We start from the raw sequence: 18,112 nt of genomic DNA, 5'->3' as shown, positions 1-18,112 counted from the left end.
ACCCCCCCCCTCCCCAAAAGATATCACCTCGCTGTATAAATAACACCCAGAGTTCCTTGCTGCTCACATTGAAACAAAATGTCGGCCATGTTTTAAAAGGGGTATGAAAGCTCCTCCTGAAGATTTTCTCTACACAATTGATGTAGTGATCACAACGTGGTGGAGCGATGGAAGGACAGTCAATCTGCGCAATGTAAAGCTGGACATGACCCGAAAACAAACTCTACCTTTATCCCGAAGGGAACGTCTTCAAAATTTACCAACATATACCGGTCCCCTCGGCTCGCCGGATCTCTCCCTCTGAGCTGTGGAAATAGTAGAGAATTATTTACGGTTATCGAGAGATCAGGTTTGACAGGCGAGCTTTGCAACAGTACAATGATGATCTGGGGATCTCCCAGTATTAATGTGTCCCGTGGTTACAGTACCTTCATAAAAGTCTCAACAGCGCCTTTTGCTATGTCCAGATAGGTAGTGCCCAGATGGGTGCGCTGGTTCATTGAAGCGGACGTGTCTATCAGAAAAAGTAAAACGGGCATTGTGATGGTAATGACACGTTCTGCATGGACTTGGTGTCAGTACAACCGGCCAAAACGCAAAAAAATCTTTTGTTCTCCTGCCGCCTGTATCACCTCTCAGCTAGCTAGCTAGCTGGCTAACTGTCTGTCTCACACATTCTTTCAAAAAAGTGTAAGAATAGTGAGTGTAGAAGCCCTTTCCGGGCAAACTAAACTAAAAAACTCAAACCCTAGGGGCAGGTTATTGATTCACGAGGGATTTTGATAATTTTTACAATATTTTGCAAATATTCCTAAGTTTCATAGTAACAAAGTTCCCCCTCACAGAGAGTCCCTGCTTCTCCCTACACTGAATGCGCTGTGTCTTGTCCACCGCTTTTAACCTAAGCTCCGCTTCTGACCCCGCCCCCCAAGCGGTCTTTTACCGTCACATGTACGAATACTCGCTCCCCATTGGCTGTCTGAGGCCACTCATTACCATATCCAAATAAGGCCAAAGCTGAGCGTCTCATGCGCATGCTTGCTTGCCCGAGAGGCAGGAATGCAAGGAAAATATTCTGTACATGCATTTTGTGTTAAAGAATACAACATATATGGCGACGCACTCCTTTTCGAAACATTACCGCAGTTGTTTGAGTGCATATCATTTAGGAATAGGCCTGTGTCTGCTCTAAGAGCTGATTACATAATCAACATTTACTTCATCCTAAGAACGGGCGTGGGCTACTGTGAAAGACAACCCTTGAAGACTATAAAGAGAAAACTGAAGGCAAAGATAGACAACATCAAACAAAAAAAAAAACAGTGAAACATTTACTAAGCAATGCTCCAAGGGCACACACAAACTACTCGCTGGCAATAGGGCACTTGGTTTTCATGTGATGACCAAATAAAGACAGCCATTCTGCGAAAGGATCTGAAGGAAAACAGGTTTAGCTGAATAGTCGCTGCAAGGGATTGACATGCGCGCAAACACTCACACACCCTGCAGCTCGAAGATGGCTATACTTTGTCTTTCTTTCCCATGTGTGCAATGAGCTACATACTTAGACGAGAGAAAGAAATTAAAACTATTATTCAAACAAGAGATCTAATAAGTGACATTTATTAAAGTAGTGGGCAGACTTCTGGTGTTGCTTCCATCACAAACATAATCTGTGATTACATGAGAAAAATATGTTTCAACTAATTTACTACACACTTAAGAATGATTTCAATTGATCTCCAACAGGCTACACAACACCCTGGCTGATCCGGGTCCACTCTTAATGCCACATGACACTCAGACGTGCACGATTGTGCAATACAATTTACATAATGTAGCTCCTTGGAAAATATCATCACTTCCGCAAAAATAAGAGGAAACCATCCGGTGGCTAGTGATCGGAAAGAGGAGGAAGGTCTATTGCCTCTTGTCTGACAAGAGTTGTGTGGAGCAAGACACACACAACAGTTCATTTTCCGGTGTGTCACTGACATGTTTTTCAGAATAAAATAAACTATGTGGCTGGTGTATGGAATCTAGAAGGTAAAACAGTGCACCAGTTGTTTAGACATTTATTACCAGTGATTACATTGTATGCAGTGGTGGAAAGTAGAATAACCAAGCAGCCCACATTTTAGGTCTGAAACTAACAATTATTTTCATTATCGATAATCTGTCGATTATTTTGTTTTGTATCAAACAGTCTAAAACCCAAAGATTGATGGGAACATAACCCTCTGAAACGAGCCATTTTGCACTTTGACACAGAAAATGTTTTTGCAAACTATACTTCTGAACATAAATAGTAAAAATATAACTTTGAAATTTAAACTTAATGCATGACTTTTACGTGTAATAGAGTAGCGTTACTTTTACACATGTACCTCAATTAGAGAAAACATTTAGAGAAAACACAACTCACAACAACAAGATATCCTTTATATAAGTAATTTCTTGTCTATTATTTTGTTTTCTATATGTTTTCATTTTTCTCTTGTTGAATTTGCAAAAGATATGGTTGTTTTTTCAATTTGCACTCGTTTTATACTACAAATATGTTACATGCATTTTTTTCCCCCTAGTTGTTCCACGCTCATACTATCTTTATTACTATGTTCTGCTTTTGTTGCTCCAAAAAGTTTCAACTTATATACTTTATACTTTACTTACCTTACTACTTTAAGACCTTTATTGTGAAGTCCAGACAAAATGTGACTGGAAATGATTGTTCTCGCGATTCACGACTTTTTGTAAACAACCTACAAGACGTACTTGACATGTTTTCATATGTGTCACATTGTTGTGCTTGCTGATTTTAATACACAATATTTGATCACCTGCATAGATCTACTCTGTTAACTACTTGTTTCACGATAATACTTTGCTTGGTTCAAAAACGTTACCAAAACATGACTAGGATTGTCAATAGGGTTTTATTATGAAAGTCAAAACCGGAAATGTGATGTTTTGTTGTCGAAGACAGTTGATTACTAGCTTTGGTGCCTGTGCGAACATTTGTGAAGCTACCAAAAATAACCTAAAATAGACTTCTGGTTGTTTGCCTTCAACATAAAAGAACCTAAACTTAAAGGCTGCATATGTCATATTCATTATATTGATGCAATAAGTCTGGGACTGTATAGTTTATTAGCCATTCTATGGCTTACTATATGACTAATACATAGAGTTTGGCTAGTTGTTAAATCGATACTTAAACTAGTAAAACTCTAGAGAGTGCAATAGAAGCAAGGAGTTGTTTTTATTACATTTTCCAGTCAGACAGTTGTTTAAATAGAGATCAGTGTGATCAATGCATTAGTATTCTGCTTTTATACATTATATTGGTGATGACATGGCTTTTGGTTTTGCTTAGTTTGGTGATACTGTTGGTAAACTATATGGGTTTTCTCACCTTTTAAATCATAGTAATATATTGCCATGAGAATCTGATTTAATAAGTCATCTGTTATAAATGTTAGGAAGTTCTTTTTAAAGGGTAATATGAAAATGAAGTATACTTCTTCTGCAGTTGTTCACGTTGTATGATGAAAAATGCCAGTTAAGGGGGTATTGCCTAATTTCATTCTCCTACTTTTGCTAAGTGCAAATGTATGTTGACGTTTGTGAGCTCGTTCTTCATTAGCCGATGCTGTCTAAACGCTGTTAACGCTTTGCGTGTGTAACTGTCCCATTAAATAAAGACGTGCAATTCAAATCAGCGCACCAAAGCGTCAGTTTGTTATATTATCCAACTTGTGCAATGAAAATTGAACAAGGAAGTCGAGAACAGAGACAGCTCGTCTTCATAGTAAAGATTGCGTGTTTAATTTTCAATTTAAGGAGAGGTAAGCTAAATAAATAAACAAATTGTGTAAATAATGATCATAATTGGACTTAGCACAAGCAGGACAATGAAATTAGGCAATTTTTCATAATTAAACGTGAATATAGCACCGATGTAGTTACAATTTTTTAATGTCAAAAGGGTACAGATGTTTTTCACTTTAATTTCCCTGCAGTTATAAATGTTAATAAATGTACTGTATCCCATCAAGTATGTGGCTGTAAATGTTAATACATTGTTTATAAATGGAGTTTTGTCCAGATGGCCTGCAGGCTATTTCTCCATAGGGGAAGTGGATTTTCTAGTAACTAAACTGGCTAAACGGACAAAGTGTCATGGTGGAGGAGGATTTTTATGAGCAGAAACATGTGTCACTAGAAACTGAATTTAAATTATTCCTATTTGAATTTGAATTGCTCAACTTGAATAATTACATTAACATCTGAATTTGAATCACATCATTTGAATTTATTCTGCACTGACAAACTGGACCGGAATAGCATAATTTAGCATAGTGTAGGCCTACCTGAAACTACATGTAATATTATGAAATTGATTTAATTTGCTCTGAAACTATATTTGATCCTCATTGAAAATTCAACTCTCTGTAAGACCTTATTCCACATTCAGATCTCACAATTTAAATACAGTGCTTTTTTTTGTTTGTTTTTGATGTTGTTGTTGTTGTTTTTTTTGTTTGGTTTTTTTTACAAATTTATAACTTGTGAGTCTCCCAACTTTATGGAAGTGCAGATTTTAAACCCTGGGAGTCTTAGACAGTGGTACCAGTCAGCGACTTAATGTCATTGTTCACATGAGATTCTACTATTTGTACCATCCTTTTAAATTCTGTTGCTGCAGTACAGCTAACCTTTGCCGTGAGGTACAATTGTTGCCGGAATCTGACTTTCGCGAGATCGCACGTGATTCACAGCTGGCGCTAGGAGGAAGAGAGACGGACGTCGTCGTCGTTTGTAATTGGTGGATTTATGTGTCCGTCTACAGTTTCTGTGAAAGTAACCAATGAACGCTCAGGAAATCACTAAGGTCCCACCCATTACCTTAGACACGCTGCACTTCAGTCAACAGCGGAGAGGTTTGAAAAATGGAAAGTGTGGAGACTGGTGCAGCGGTCTGGCAAAGCAGAGACGGAGCTTAGGGCCTGAATGGTTTGATTCCTACTTTGAGGAGGAACACCACACTAGTAGGGGTCCATTTGAATATGGGTAAGTGTATTTGTTTTTGCAAAAGCTTTGTTTTGCAATATCACAGTGATAGTGCACGTCCAGTGTGTAAAAAGTCCTGAACTTTGATTGACAAAACTGACTGTCCATGAGTAAAGTTTTACTCTGTGCAAAAGTTATTTCCTTGTGTGTAAGCTTCACTAACAAGTAGTATAAATTAATGGGTATGTTTTAGCCATTGACTATTCATAGTCATATTGTTCTGTGCAGAGGAGACTTTGTCTTTCACAGAATTGTATTTATTTATTTGTGTGTGTGTGTGTGTGTGTGTGTGTGTGTGTGTACATTTATACTGAAAAATCTCTGTTCAAGTGTTGTGAAATAGTATCCCCACCCCCACCTCTCTTTCAGGTGTGATTTGCTTTGATTTGTTGGGGGTGGACAGGACAGAAGTTGAGCAGTCAGCTTCACACCTCCCCAACATTCAACTTACTTTCAATGAACATAGTAGTATTGAATGTTCTAAACTTTTATTTTATTTTTTACAGAGAGGATTCACAGCTGCCAAAGCCCAGTGAACTACATGCAGCATCTCTCCAGCAGCCACCACCTCTTTCTCTGCCTGCCACTAGGTCAAGATGATCCTCGGCACAAGGGCCTCCATCACAGCCATTACCACCAGCAAAGATGTCCTGTGCCCCTCAAGCACAAGTACCTCCCCCACAGCCACCAGCAGCAAACAGCAGCCAACCCTGCTGTCTTGGAATACAGACAACGATCGAGACACTGCTCCCTCTGTCTCCTGGTTTCAACCAGCTCAGACACCAGGCATACAGCTTAGCTCAGCTCCACTTCCACACATACACCCCTTGACCTTTTCAAACTTTTTTTCACTGTACCAACAGGACAAACACTGTGTCAAAGCACAAACACTCTGGGGAAGAAATACAAATGGACAGACGTAGGGGAGTTTTACAAGTACATTGGGCTGCTTCTGTTCATATACGGATAGATATAGAACAATATCCTAGAACCTTTATCTTAGCGACCCTGATGAGGATGTACAAACTCTTCCGACTAAAACCCATGATGGACACCCACAAGGATCAATGCAAGTTATTTTATCATCCCCCATAGAGATCTGACTGGATGAAAGAATGGTCGCCTCCAAGGCTAAAACTGGGATGACCCAGCATATGAAAGCAAACACCCAAGTGGGGATTCAAGCTGTTTGTCTTGTCTCCTGATTCAAAGAATGGCTACACAGTGGACTTTACAATTTGGACTGGCAAAAGAAACAGGCCTTTGGGTATGGCCTGTCCTATGATTTTGTGATGTCCCTTGTGCAGACAGGTTACCTAGGCACAGGCTACCACATTTATATGGAGATTTTTTATTCTAGCCCCAAGCTCTTCAGTGCTCCCCCCGATGAGCACAGATTTGCTGCCTGTAGGACTTGCAGGGAGGACTGCAAGGACTCTCCGCAGACATAAATGCCCTCAGAAGAAAATCAGAAAAGGGCTCCATAAGATGGATGTGATATGCCTCATCATCTATGAGAAAAGGATGAACACAAGGGTAGTATCAGTATGCTCCATGATTCACACAGCACACTCTGGAAAAACTGTGCCAAGGAGGATGACACAACAAGATGCCTCCTGGACAAAGGTATCAATCCCCTGGCCTACATTTTGCATCATGGCACGTCAGTCAAAAAAATGAATCCTGAAAACATGCACATTATGTAAATATGGCAAATAGTATATTTTTCTGTATGATTTTTTTAAAAATATATAGTAAATATTTGGTTTGAGAAAAAAACAGTTGTAATGCTCATTTTTCATTTGCACACATCTGTATGGTATGAAGTCATCACAAAATATAATTTTAGACATTTTTTTCTACATTTGTTTGTCATTTTGTTCATATATTCCACTACTTTTGTGAACCTAAGACTTTGGTAAACACATTTCAAGCACCAAAACAATTTGTCCACAGTAAAGGTAAGTGATGAATTTCAAAAATCAGACTTCAACTTTCAGCTTTAGGGCCAAATGATCTATTTACACAGCACCAGTGCCTTATTATAAAGAGATTTTTATGCAAGTTTTGATATGAAACACAATGGTATCATGGACATTAATTGTTGCTTATATACCTTCATGCACTTAACCACTTTACAAAAGGATGCCCTATTATAAAAAGGTACTATTAGTGTCATACTTATAAATCTTACTGTTAGAATCTGTTTTTTGTATTACCACAAACCTCCTTTTACTTGGCGAAAGTTGTTACTAATCTGACGATAAAGTAAAGTGGTAACATTTTCATTATTTTAATAAGTTAAGTTAGTTAAAAATGAGTTGTTAATATGATAGCTTAATTTAATATTCTTCTACTTGCATTATACATTTTAAATGTTATTGTTAGAATTTGATACATGCTTCATTACAAATTACCACAAAACCTTGTTTTGTGTGACGAAAGTTGGGAAGTTTACTGTAAATAAAGTTTTGTTTTAAAAAGGTGAGTTTCGGAGATGCTGCTTTTATTTTGAAAACATAGCACTAGAAGTCCGACAGGAAGTCTTATTTTGTCGAGAGGAAACGGTGGGAGCGTGTTTGTGTTGTCAGCTGACTGACAGCGTCTCAGGCAGCCGTCACAACACCGTGTGTGTGTGTGCAGCCTGCCTGACAGCTTAGCTTAGCAGCTCCTAGCCGAAGCTCCGCCGCTGGACCGGGCTGGGTTATGTTTTCCGGAGCCAGAACCGTACACGGAGGTTTGTGCACCACCAACTCATGGCGGCCGAAATTCAGCCCCAACCGCAGGCTCGGAAGCCATGTCTGCTGAGCAAAATCGAGGGTTTCCAGGAGGTTGTGAGCACGGCGGTCATCATTCCCAAAGAAGACGGCGTTATCAGCGTGTCTGAGGACAGGTAACATCCAAATCTCAATTAATTTACAGCCGTCACCTGCCTTGTTTTGACCCTAATAAGACCAGTTCTCCAGTCGGTCACTGATGGAGCTCAGGTCCCGTCTGGGTTTATAATTTCAAAACCGTTGGTTTGGGAAAGCAGCGGTATCCAAGCAGCGGTATCCAACATTTCTATAAAAGTGTCAGCTGACACAGTCATTCGAGCACATTACACGTCGGTTAACAACAGTATGGGCTTTACTCTTATTTGTTTTTTGTTTTTAAAAACCACTTACCAAGCAAGTTAACGTAAATAAAAATGAAGTTTATCGGATTTAACTGCGGCTTATGATAATTTTAATAGTGGCTAACGTTAGTAAGCTAGCTAGCAAAAAGGAACCCATTCTGAAAGAAGTGTACGGTCTGCTCTGTGTAGTTTACCTTGTTGGTGTGTTTGACATATTATAGCACTGAGAGTGTTTTTGTCAAACAGAGCAGAGTTTCTCAACCTCTGTGTCACTAGTTAAACAATAAGTCATGATTCTCACAGTTTTTCCACCTGTTTGGGGCTGTGTGTGTGTGTGTGTGTGTGTGTGTGGGGGGGGGGGGGTGTTGCCAAGAGTGTATCTCCTGTGTACTGATATCTGCAAGTGCCTGAGGGTGTGTGTGTGAACCTGTCCTCTGCATGTTCGAAGGTTGTATGTCCTGTAATGCCTGTGTAACCTCAGTTACTATATGATATATCTTCTTACATTTAATTATTTAAATGTAACCAAGCTACAGAATATGATCCATAGGCCTGATCCAGGACTATAACTACCTATCGCAATCCTGCATGGTTGTCTCCAGGGACATTTCAGTGCCAGATCTGCTCATAAAATTTGTTACGGGAAAAATGTTTAGAATATGAACTGAGCAGATGGTTGGTACATGTTCTTAGAGACCTACAAACTGGAAAAAGGAGACTGTAAAGCGGAGGTGACCAAACTTTTCATACCAAGGGCTAAATGGAGAGAAAAAAGGGTAGTCCTGGCCCATAAGCCTTTTAATTTAAGAGACTATTTTAACAATTTATGCTGTAAATTTGATTAATTGACGATTGATGATGGGGCTTGGACTGAAGAATTGCTGTCATGTCAGGTAAATCACGGAGGTGTGTGAACAAACATTTTCTCACAGATGTTTTTAGAGACAAGTAAATGGAGTAGGGCTGCAACTAATTATTCTTTTCATTATTGATTAATCTGATCAAAATATTCACTTGTTTTATAAAACAGAAAAACAGAAAATCCCTACTTTGGAATAGCAAGAACAAGCAATTTTTTAGCTTTTTAGCTTCATAAATGACTCCAATGATTGATCAATTACCAAAATGGTTGCTGATTCACTTTCTGTTGATTGACTAATAGTTTGAGCTCTAAAACTGAGCATCCTCTGGGGGAATTTGGACTTCTCTAGACTTTACAGTGGGAGCTGCTGGTGGTGACTTTGGAGTGAATCATCACATTGCATTTCAATAAGCTCCAGATGCTCATCCTCTTGCACATATTTCCCTTTTTTCACAGAATTATTGGCATTTCTTCCCATGTAGTTGGGAAGTATGCAGCGTTGCTGTCACTGATCTCCATCCAGAAGAGTTAAAGCTTCACAACATGTATGCATACATTTGCAACATGTAGCCCATCTCTTCCTTGCAGGCTTTAATTGTTCAATGTGCTCAGTTGGTCAGTGAGAGCAGCTAAAAAAGTGAAAGCAACTAAACACTCAGGGTTGCTCAGTTCAATAAGGCTGTGACCTCTGTCTGTCAAAAAGTGTCCTACAACTAAGACAACGCTCTTCTGAATGGTAAATTACATCTTACTATTCCAGAAGTTATGATTCATTATTACTTACATCACTACAATATTATTATGGAAATGAAAATTAATTTTAGTTTGGACCTGCTGCTGTTGTACGGGGAGTGGGGAGTCTAACGTGAACCCAGAGAAAGAGATGTTAGCTGTGTTTAATTTCTTACCGTGTTTGTGTTTATTAAAGAAAACTTATTAGCCATAACCCAGAGTGCCTGGAGAATGGTACACATGAAGAATTTAGCATTAGCCTCAGATCCAGTGAGTGCTGTCAGTAATGCAGAGGCTAAACCGTTTCTGTTTCACTCCACAGGGCGATTCGAGTATGGCTGAAGAGAGACAGCGGTCAGTACTGGCCCAGTGTCCATCACACAATGTCATGTAAGTATTCTTGCTTACTCTTAATGTTTGATTCATGGCCTTTGATCTCAGAGCAGACCTTCTGTATAGAAACAAGTCATGAATATGTATGAGTTTGTAATTTTAGTCAGCAAAGTTCTTGGAACAGGCCTGTTATTCATTCCTGTTTTTGTTCACTCTTCCTCTGTGTGAGTGTCATTCCTCATTGTGACTAACATAATGAATCACACAATGAAATCCACTCCTCAGAATGACACAGAAACGTGGAGTTTACATACATCTTAGATTCAGTGTCTGAGCTCCTGCAGAATCATTCGCTCTGCTCTGATCAGTGCTGCAGTGCTCCGCGTCCGTGACACTGTTTGTCCTTGTTTCCCTCCAGTTGTGCAACTGAAGGAAATCCTCCGCTACCATCAGCAAGATCTGTAGCTTACAATGGCAGTGGAAGAGGCTGCATGCATTGTGTTAAACATTTTAGTTTACTGATAAAGGAACTGAAATGAAAAGAGTAATCACTACTTTCAGGGTTACAGATATAGCATTTAAAATGTATTCTCAGTTTTCATCTTGATTAAACAAAATATAGATAGAATGATTTTGATCTAGTTCCTCACTAAGTAGGACTTTTTCGTGCCTCTTTGCGCTGGCACATCCCAGGTTTTTCATGTTTTTTGTGCTTTCTGGAAACTTTCACATGAGGTCAAATTCCAAGGACTTTGGTCCCACGTTTATTATTTTTTTTGCCCTCTAAACCTCAGCCAACACATTCAGGAAATTGCGTCAGCACACTGTTATCCAAAATAGTTAAACTGTCCACATAATTGTCTAAGTTATCTACAGTACATTCATTTTGGGGTTATTTTCACCACATTAAATCGGCCAATCAAGGTTTCAGCATTAAGGCCGTTTTTTAGAGTTTTTTTTACTGTCTCACAAAAAACTAAATATATTGATGCTTTTTGTGTAAGAAGAAAAAATTAGAGTGTTTTGCTATTTACATTACATTATGGGTATTTGTTGACTGATCAAACACTACAGCTTTATTTGTTTCTGCTTGATGATGACACAATGGTTTTGTTGTTTTTGAAACAAATATAGATCCTGATGTTTTTGACCTGAGGCTGCTGACATCTGGCATTTTCGCTATTCATATACATCAATATATCAATGTGAAAATTGCATTACAAAAGATACACTAAAAACAAGAATACATTAGTAAAGTTAATTTTCTTTTTAATGAAATATTGTTCAAATAAACCAGATGAGCAAAGAAAACACAGACAATGAAAAATTAGAACTGCCTTGAGGTCAAACAAAGCTAATACTATTTTGTGTGCTGAGTAATTAGCCCAGAGGGGTGGACAGAATAATAAAGGCACCTGTATGTGACCATTGTGTCTGGTGGTTTTGAACACTTTGAAAATGAGTCTTTTCTGCACAGCAACACCACAGACCTGTTTAATAGCTGGTGGACATAATTGAACAATGTTCCTTGCCTAAAGTGGATTGCATCAGACAAGAAAGGCCCATCAAACTGAAATGATCCACACTGGCTCAGAAGCACATGCACTGTTGGAAACCACACAGATAAATCTGGCTGATATTATCAGCTGATTTTAGCGTGTATGTCGCTGATTGGTAGAAAGAAAATTGCACAACGGACAGACCAAAGTTATGTAACATTTAGAAAGAGTATTTCTATTATATAGTTTTTCCACCATAGAGCACAGACAGGTAAAAGTTTCAGCTTTAAAAGATCCTTTTGTTTTTCTGTGTGCATTAAAAATGTAAGTTTATCACATCAGTCAACTTGAGGAAGACAGTGAGATGCAGCTGAAAACTCAAAAAAGCAAGCCAGTGACCTTGAAATGAGTCACTTTGTCATAAACAACTGCCCTCAAGGTTGAGAATGAACTTGTAACCCTTTGATATCATTATATGTTATTTGTTGTTGGTAATTTCACTTCCAAAATTCTTATATGACTTTTAGGAGGATAAAAATGCTGAGACGTGTACTACAGCACAACAGAAACTATAGAGACAATGAAATAACCATAACAATACAAATTTACTCATAAAAATAGCAGTTTAGACTGGTACGTTTTCCAAAAATATCAATTACATACAATGAGTGTTCACTCTTATTTTTGTTTTTTGTGCCTGCAGCATCGTGCTCCTGTATGTCCTTTAACCCAGAAACCAGGAGGCTGTCGGTGGGCATGGACACTGGAAGTATCTGTGTAAGTCCAACTAACAACCTGCTTCCCCTCCAAACACAGCCCTCTGGCCTTTTCGTCTTTTCCTCACTCAGCTGAGTAACTGTCTGCAGCTCTTGCAGTTTCAGGATACATGCCATCGTAGTCGGTTTATTGACAGGAAGTGTTTGTGATAATTGTCATCTGCCTTTTCACACATAAAATGGAATGCAGCTGTAACTGTGTGTATTTTGGGGAAAGTGTTGGCTGCTCGTCAGCGCAACAGGAATGTTTCTGGTGAGAGTGTTTATTCAGTTGGAATGAGAGTTTTGTCAGGTCACCGTGAGCTGCCAGAAAGGAAAACCTCTGAACTCTGAAATTTCATCCCTTTTCTCTTTAAGCTGTATCCAGGTGGTCTGGACACTTTATATAAAGGACTGAATTGTTGTTTACTTAGACTTCAGTCAGATATTAAATGATTTTAATCCTTATTTTAACCCGAATACAGTTCAGTTTTTTCAAAACAAAGTATTCGACAAATTAAAATTTAGATGCTGCTAGATGAAAAGTTAAGTGATCGCCAATCAATCTGGACCAAAGCACCGATCTACCAACAAACCAATATTGCCATCCCAAGAGCCTCAGCGCGGCTAGTAACAATTCCAACCAATTCCCAAAATGCAGGATTTTTAAGAAATTAAAAGACCAAAATTACAAACTTTCTCTGCTCTGATGACGTTTCAAAGTCATTCTGCAACTGGTAGTGGGAGGGCTGAAGGATGCTGTTTCAGTGGCCATGACGCTAGTGGCCACTCGTGACACTTTAGACCTGTGGTCTGGTAAAGTAGTTTATCCAATGACAAACAACTCTGACATTATAAGGTATAGGTCAGTCTATTCTAAGACACAGCATTTACTACTGTACAGTTTTTGCTTTGTTGTTTTTCCCATTGAGAGTTCTTCAAACGCACAGTCAGACGGAAACATATCAGAATGTTTTTAAGGATTTCATCTCAGTTCAACCTTCAAGCTTCAAGTTCCTACAAGTATTTTATCATGGGTGTTGGCCTCAGAGGAAATAACACTGTAAGACTGAGAGCTGTTCTGTTTTTTTTTCTTGTTGGGTTTATTTTTCGCCTCAGTCATTTGCATTTTTAGATTGTGTTTGAAATGTGAACAGTGCACTAAGATAAAGCTTGACCAACCTTTAAAGAATGACATACCGAACAAGGCAAGAATCTCAACAAATCACCTCTGAGGTTTAGTGTGTTTTGTTTAAAACACTGGATAGAAATGTTCCAAGTATTTCTATGTACATGTCAAAATTGAAACACAGCACCATCATTTGTTTTCCCGCTCATAGATTTACTTGGAAACTTTAGTCACTGACCTCAGTCATTGTGAACATTTATCTCCGCTTCCTGTCTTTCAGGAGTTCGTCCTGTCAGAAGACTACAACAAGATGACCCCAGCACGTACCTACCAGGGTGAGAGAGGAAGTGTGTGTGTGTGTGTGTGTGTGTGTGCGCGCGCACATTTAATTGTGCATGTGTCAGTCAGTTAGTATCACATATGTGTGATATATAAACAAAAATAAACCACTGTTAGTTTGTTCTGAAACTTCGTTAAAGTCCTGAAAAGTGGTAAATTTTTCAAATATTAGTCCTTGATTTTTCTCAAATGTTTGGCAGATTTTTTTAATAGATTAATTCATTAATTAATTAATTAATAGAAAGAATTATTTAAGTAAAAAGATATTGTGTTGTTATTGTGGCAGTTATTCACCTGAAAGTCCTAGACAAAGTATGTGTGTGTGTAGGATTCCAAAATGTCTGACTATGGTGACTGCAAGTGGTTTTACCAAAGAAGAGACAGTGATTATCTTATAGAATAATTAAAGATGCTATGATAAAAAAATGGGGATTTAAGTTACCCTACTTAAACAAATAATAATCTATCTTTTGCCCAAATTAAAGAAGTAAAACAAAACTTGGAATTACCTCCACCTGCATCATATATACTTTAATTTTCTTCGTAATTGTACTTAAATGTCTTTTAAAAGACATACATCCATTACTCAAGTGTATCTTTAAAATGTGTGACTGACCTTTCTTCAGTCATGTCACTTTGACATCTTATTTCTAAGAGCTTTTAACTTCATTTCACTGTTTCAGTAATCCTCTGAATCCTCTGGAACCACATTTATTATTCTGCAGTGTATTATTACCCATGCAGTTTCAGGACAGTTCATCACTTATAAAGTCTGCTGGGCTTTGTGTGTTTAAGGCTTTGAAAGCTCTGCAGCCTGGGGATTGTTAGCTCTCTGGTAGTGTTCATAATTCATTTCTTTCTTTTGAAAATAACTCACTCAGAAATAACTGGACAAGAGCACCACTGATCGATCTCTGCACGCCTCCTCTACAGCCTCAGTTACATTAGATGATTTTTTATGTATGAACGCACATAGGAAAAATTGATTCTTTGATGAATGCAGAGCAATATTCATAGTTGACCTTTCACGATATGTGTTTCTCTGATCTTATTTGTAGATTCATGTTTGTCAGCCATGTGTGGCTGTAAGATTTCAAAATATCGCTGCATTGGAGCCAGGCGGTGATGCTGGACTATATTTTTCCACTGTAGCACCATTTCTCTGCCTCCAAAACAAGCCACAAAATATGTTTTGAAATCCTGCCCAGGATTTCTCCTGCACTGTGATTGAAGTGATTGTGAAAATGAATGTTATGTGTTGTATTTGTGTGTGTTTTTGTGTATGTGCAGCCCATCAGGGCCGAGTCACAGTGGTGCTGTTTGTGTTGGAGATGGAGTGGCTTCTGAGCACCGGCCAGGACAAAAACTTCACCTGGCACTGCTCGGAGAGCGGCCAGCAGCTGGGGACATATCGCACCGCCGCCTGGGTTTCTGGACTACAGTATCCTTTAATGCCCTCACTCTCAGCTCCTCTCCTGGTCTGTTTGTTGTCTCGGTATGCAAGCTGCTGCTCAATGAACCTGACAGATAAACTTCCTGCTAAATGGAGTGGAGGGGATGTAACCGAGTGGGAAGTGAAGAGCCATCTTTGGTGCTTCGGACTGTGAAAAATCTCTGCCTTTTATTATGACAACACAGTCTATTTTAAGGCCACGGCAACATAAAACAGGGCAATTGAGATTAGCTTCCAGTTAGTTTGTATTACTCGGAAGGGCTAACAATAAGCATCAGTCATGCTGTTGTCAAGGAAACGGGCTGAGTAGGTTTCTGTAATGGCTAGATGAAAGGCTGTGAGTGCTCAGCAGCAACACTGATCCATACCAATGAGCTTGCCATTAGGTCATCAGACTGCTGGTATCCTGCTAGCCTCAACACGCTAACATGTCTGGGTTTTATGGCTGGAGATGCAGTGAGACCCACTGAGCAGTGACAGTTATATTTTCTTTTTGTTTGGCGTGACTTTAGATGTACTCTGTAAATGTAAATGTACTCTGTTTGATGAGCAGCCACATTGGACAGAATCTAAGGAGTGTGATGTTTGTGATTAGTGGAAAAGAAATGCAGATTTAAGCTCGAAATGAAATGGAAACAACAAACTAGAGTTTTTCATGCTCGGACGGTAACTTAGATTTATTTCTATCTCAATCTATTCAGACAGCAAAGTTTATGAGTTGTAAAGTATAAGATAGAAGACAGATTTTGACAAGTGATGCTAATCAAGTAGAAAGGTATGTCAAAGTGAAAAAAGTGACTACCTGGCTCTCAGGTTCACTGTCACTGGCAGTGGCAGAGCCCGCTTATACTTGATATTTTTTTTATGTAAAATGGGTATTTGTTACTCAATTCCAAAATATTCTTAGTGGTTAATAAGGATTCAATTTCCCATATCTATGCTCATGAAGACATAAATTGTATATAAAGGCACATGTCATTTCAGGTTTCAGATTTTCAGAGAGAGAAAAAAAATTGACTCATTTTTCAATTATTAGATTTATATTGTTTTGTTTTTTTAGGCGGAGTGTTTAGATTGGTTAGAATAATTAGGTTATGTCTTATGCAGTCATTGTTTTTGCTTTTTCTGCAATGTGGACAGTGTTGTAACGAGTTTGGTCTGTAGTGACTGAACCAGGTCAGAGGACGACTCTGACTGAATGGCCAGTGAAAGGGCGAAGACTCGTCCACTGACACACTGCTGCTACACTACCACTACAAAGGGCTTTGACTCGTATCTTAGTTCATACTTCACACTGGTTCTGGGTTTCCCTGAGCAGCACACTGAGCAGCACAGCTCTTCTGTTCAAATTGCAGGGGGAGATTTGCCTTGTTTGGTTTGTGTTTTTGGTCCAGTAACAGATACAAATCTGAATTTATGCATCAGTAGGACACAGTTTCTTCTTCTTTTGACCTTAATGTCAACCCAGGTTCGATGTGGAAACCAGACACGCGTTTGTAGGGGACCAGTCCGGTCAGGTGACCATCCTGAAGCTGGAGCAGGACAGCTGCAGCCTGGTCACCACCTTCAAGGGACACACTGGTAAACTACACACACACTTTCATCCATTAATAGTCAGGCAGTTCGCTGGTTTATATCATTATAACTGAATATCTTTCTATCTTTCAACTGTTGATCGGACAAAACAAGCAACTGAATGTTCATTTCGCTGATCGATAAAATATTCAACATATTGATCCACAATGAAAGTAATTGTTAGTTACGGCCCTAGTACACAAACTGAAGTGGATGAATTCTTGCAGCCAAACTCTAGAGGCTACAGCATTGTTTGATAAAAGTGGCATCGATTTTTCAGATGTCTGTACAAATATTGGTCACCTAAATTGCCTTGCAGCTACGTTTCAGATAATTCCAGCTCCCTGCTCTGCTTTCATATGCTCAAGACTTGTACAAATATTAGTTTGTGAAAATGAACAAGTGTCTTTTCCTTGCGTTCCTCATGTGCTGCTGATATGGCACCGAGTAGTTGCAACTGAATGCAAATCATAGAAATTAATTAATTACTCTTTATCTATAAAGTGGTCTTTTCAAACCATGTTACAAGTGGCTTGAAAAATAAGCAAACAAAAAAATGAACCCCACCAGTTGAACAATTACAGCTTTTACAGAAATATATTAGCTTTGTCAGGAGAGAATTAAATCTTTATGCTTAAATTATTTTCTTAGTAGAAATAGTTCGATGAAGTAGCTGCATTAGACTCATAATAGTGGATGCCAGATTACTCCTGTCAACCTTTATTGTCCTCAGGCAGGTTGTAGATTTATTGAGCCACTTAAGAAGTGATTTTTTTAAAAGCTCTAAGTCCTTGATGGTCTTTATGTTGAAGAAAATCTTTTGTGGCTCTCACTGGAGTCTACTTCAACAAAGGAGGCAGTGAGAAATGACTTTCACAAGGTGTTGAATAGGAATTAAAGTCTTTGGATACAAGCCTGATGGTTGGAGTTAAAGGATAAAGAGACTTGGTTGAGTTCAGGGTCACTAAAAAAGATCTCAAATGTAGTGAAAGCACTCTTGTAACATTCAGGTCTTTATTTGCTGTCATTAAAATATCAGAAAAGCTGCACAGAGACGGCGGCACGGTGGTGCAGTGGTCAGCACAGAACCCAACCTTCTCGCTGTGAAGCGAGGAGGTTCTGGGTTCGAACCCCGGGCATGGGGCCTTTCTGTGTGGAGTGTGCATGTTCTCCCTGTGCCTCTCCGGGTACTCCGGCTTCCTCCCGCTGTCAAAAAGACAGAGGCACATTGGTGACTCTAAAGT

General features: G+C 39.0%; 2 protein-coding genes and 1 long non-coding RNA gene across 4 annotated transcripts in view; 2 read left to right on the top strand and 1 right to left on the bottom strand.

Moving 5' to 3' along the window:
• The window catches only part of ints6 (integrator complex subunit 6), a 21,917-nt gene extending 21,040 nt beyond the window's left edge, over positions 1 to 877 (bottom strand). The window contains exons 1-2 of one of the 2 annotated variants that reach the window (XM_023404493.2): positions 429 to 877; positions 228 to 305 (exon numbers count right to left, since the gene is read on the bottom strand). In XM_023404493.2, the coding sequence (XP_023260261.1) occupies positions 228 to 305; positions 429 to 539 (189 nt within the window). In that variant the 5' untranslated portion in view covers positions 540 to 877. The remainder of the gene's footprint in view (positions 1 to 227; positions 306 to 428) is intronic. The other variant, XM_023404494.2, reaches the window with a different exon arrangement.
• A 2,928-nt stretch (positions 878 to 3,805) lies between these two features.
• On the top strand, positions 3,806 to 6,852 carry LOC147819201 (uncharacterized). The gene is made up of 2 exons (XR_015437143.1): positions 3,806 to 5,073; positions 5,580 to 6,852. It is a non-coding gene; the product is annotated as an uncharacterized LOC147819201 (long non-coding RNA).
• An 822-nt stretch (positions 6,853 to 7,674) lies between these two features.
• Positions 7,675 to 18,112, top strand: part of wdfy2 (WD repeat and FYVE domain containing 2) — a 19,370-nt gene continuing 8,932 nt past the window's right edge. Inside the window, exons 1-6 of the mRNA XM_023404487.2 lie at positions 7,675 to 7,966; positions 10,108 to 10,175; positions 12,321 to 12,394; positions 13,782 to 13,836; positions 15,131 to 15,281; positions 16,762 to 16,874. Of these exons, the coding sequence (XP_023260255.1) occupies positions 7,830 to 7,966; positions 10,108 to 10,175; positions 12,321 to 12,394; positions 13,782 to 13,836; positions 15,131 to 15,281; positions 16,762 to 16,874 (598 nt within the window). The 5' untranslated portion in view covers positions 7,675 to 7,829. The remainder of the gene's footprint in view (positions 7,967 to 10,107; positions 10,176 to 12,320; positions 12,395 to 13,781; positions 13,837 to 15,130; positions 15,282 to 16,761; positions 16,875 to 18,112) is intronic.

Source organism: Seriola lalandi, unplaced genomic scaffold (genome assembly GCF_002814215.2).
Source record: "Seriola lalandi dorsalis isolate HSWRI2012SDOR001 ecotype SW California unplaced genomic scaffold, Sedor1 jcf7180002054245, whole genome shotgun sequence".
Lineage (NCBI taxonomy): Eukaryota > Metazoa > Chordata > Actinopteri > Carangiformes > Carangidae > Seriola > Seriola lalandi.
The sequence above is the reverse complement of the archived record's forward strand: the minus strand, read 5'-3'. Positions and strand labels throughout refer to the sequence as shown.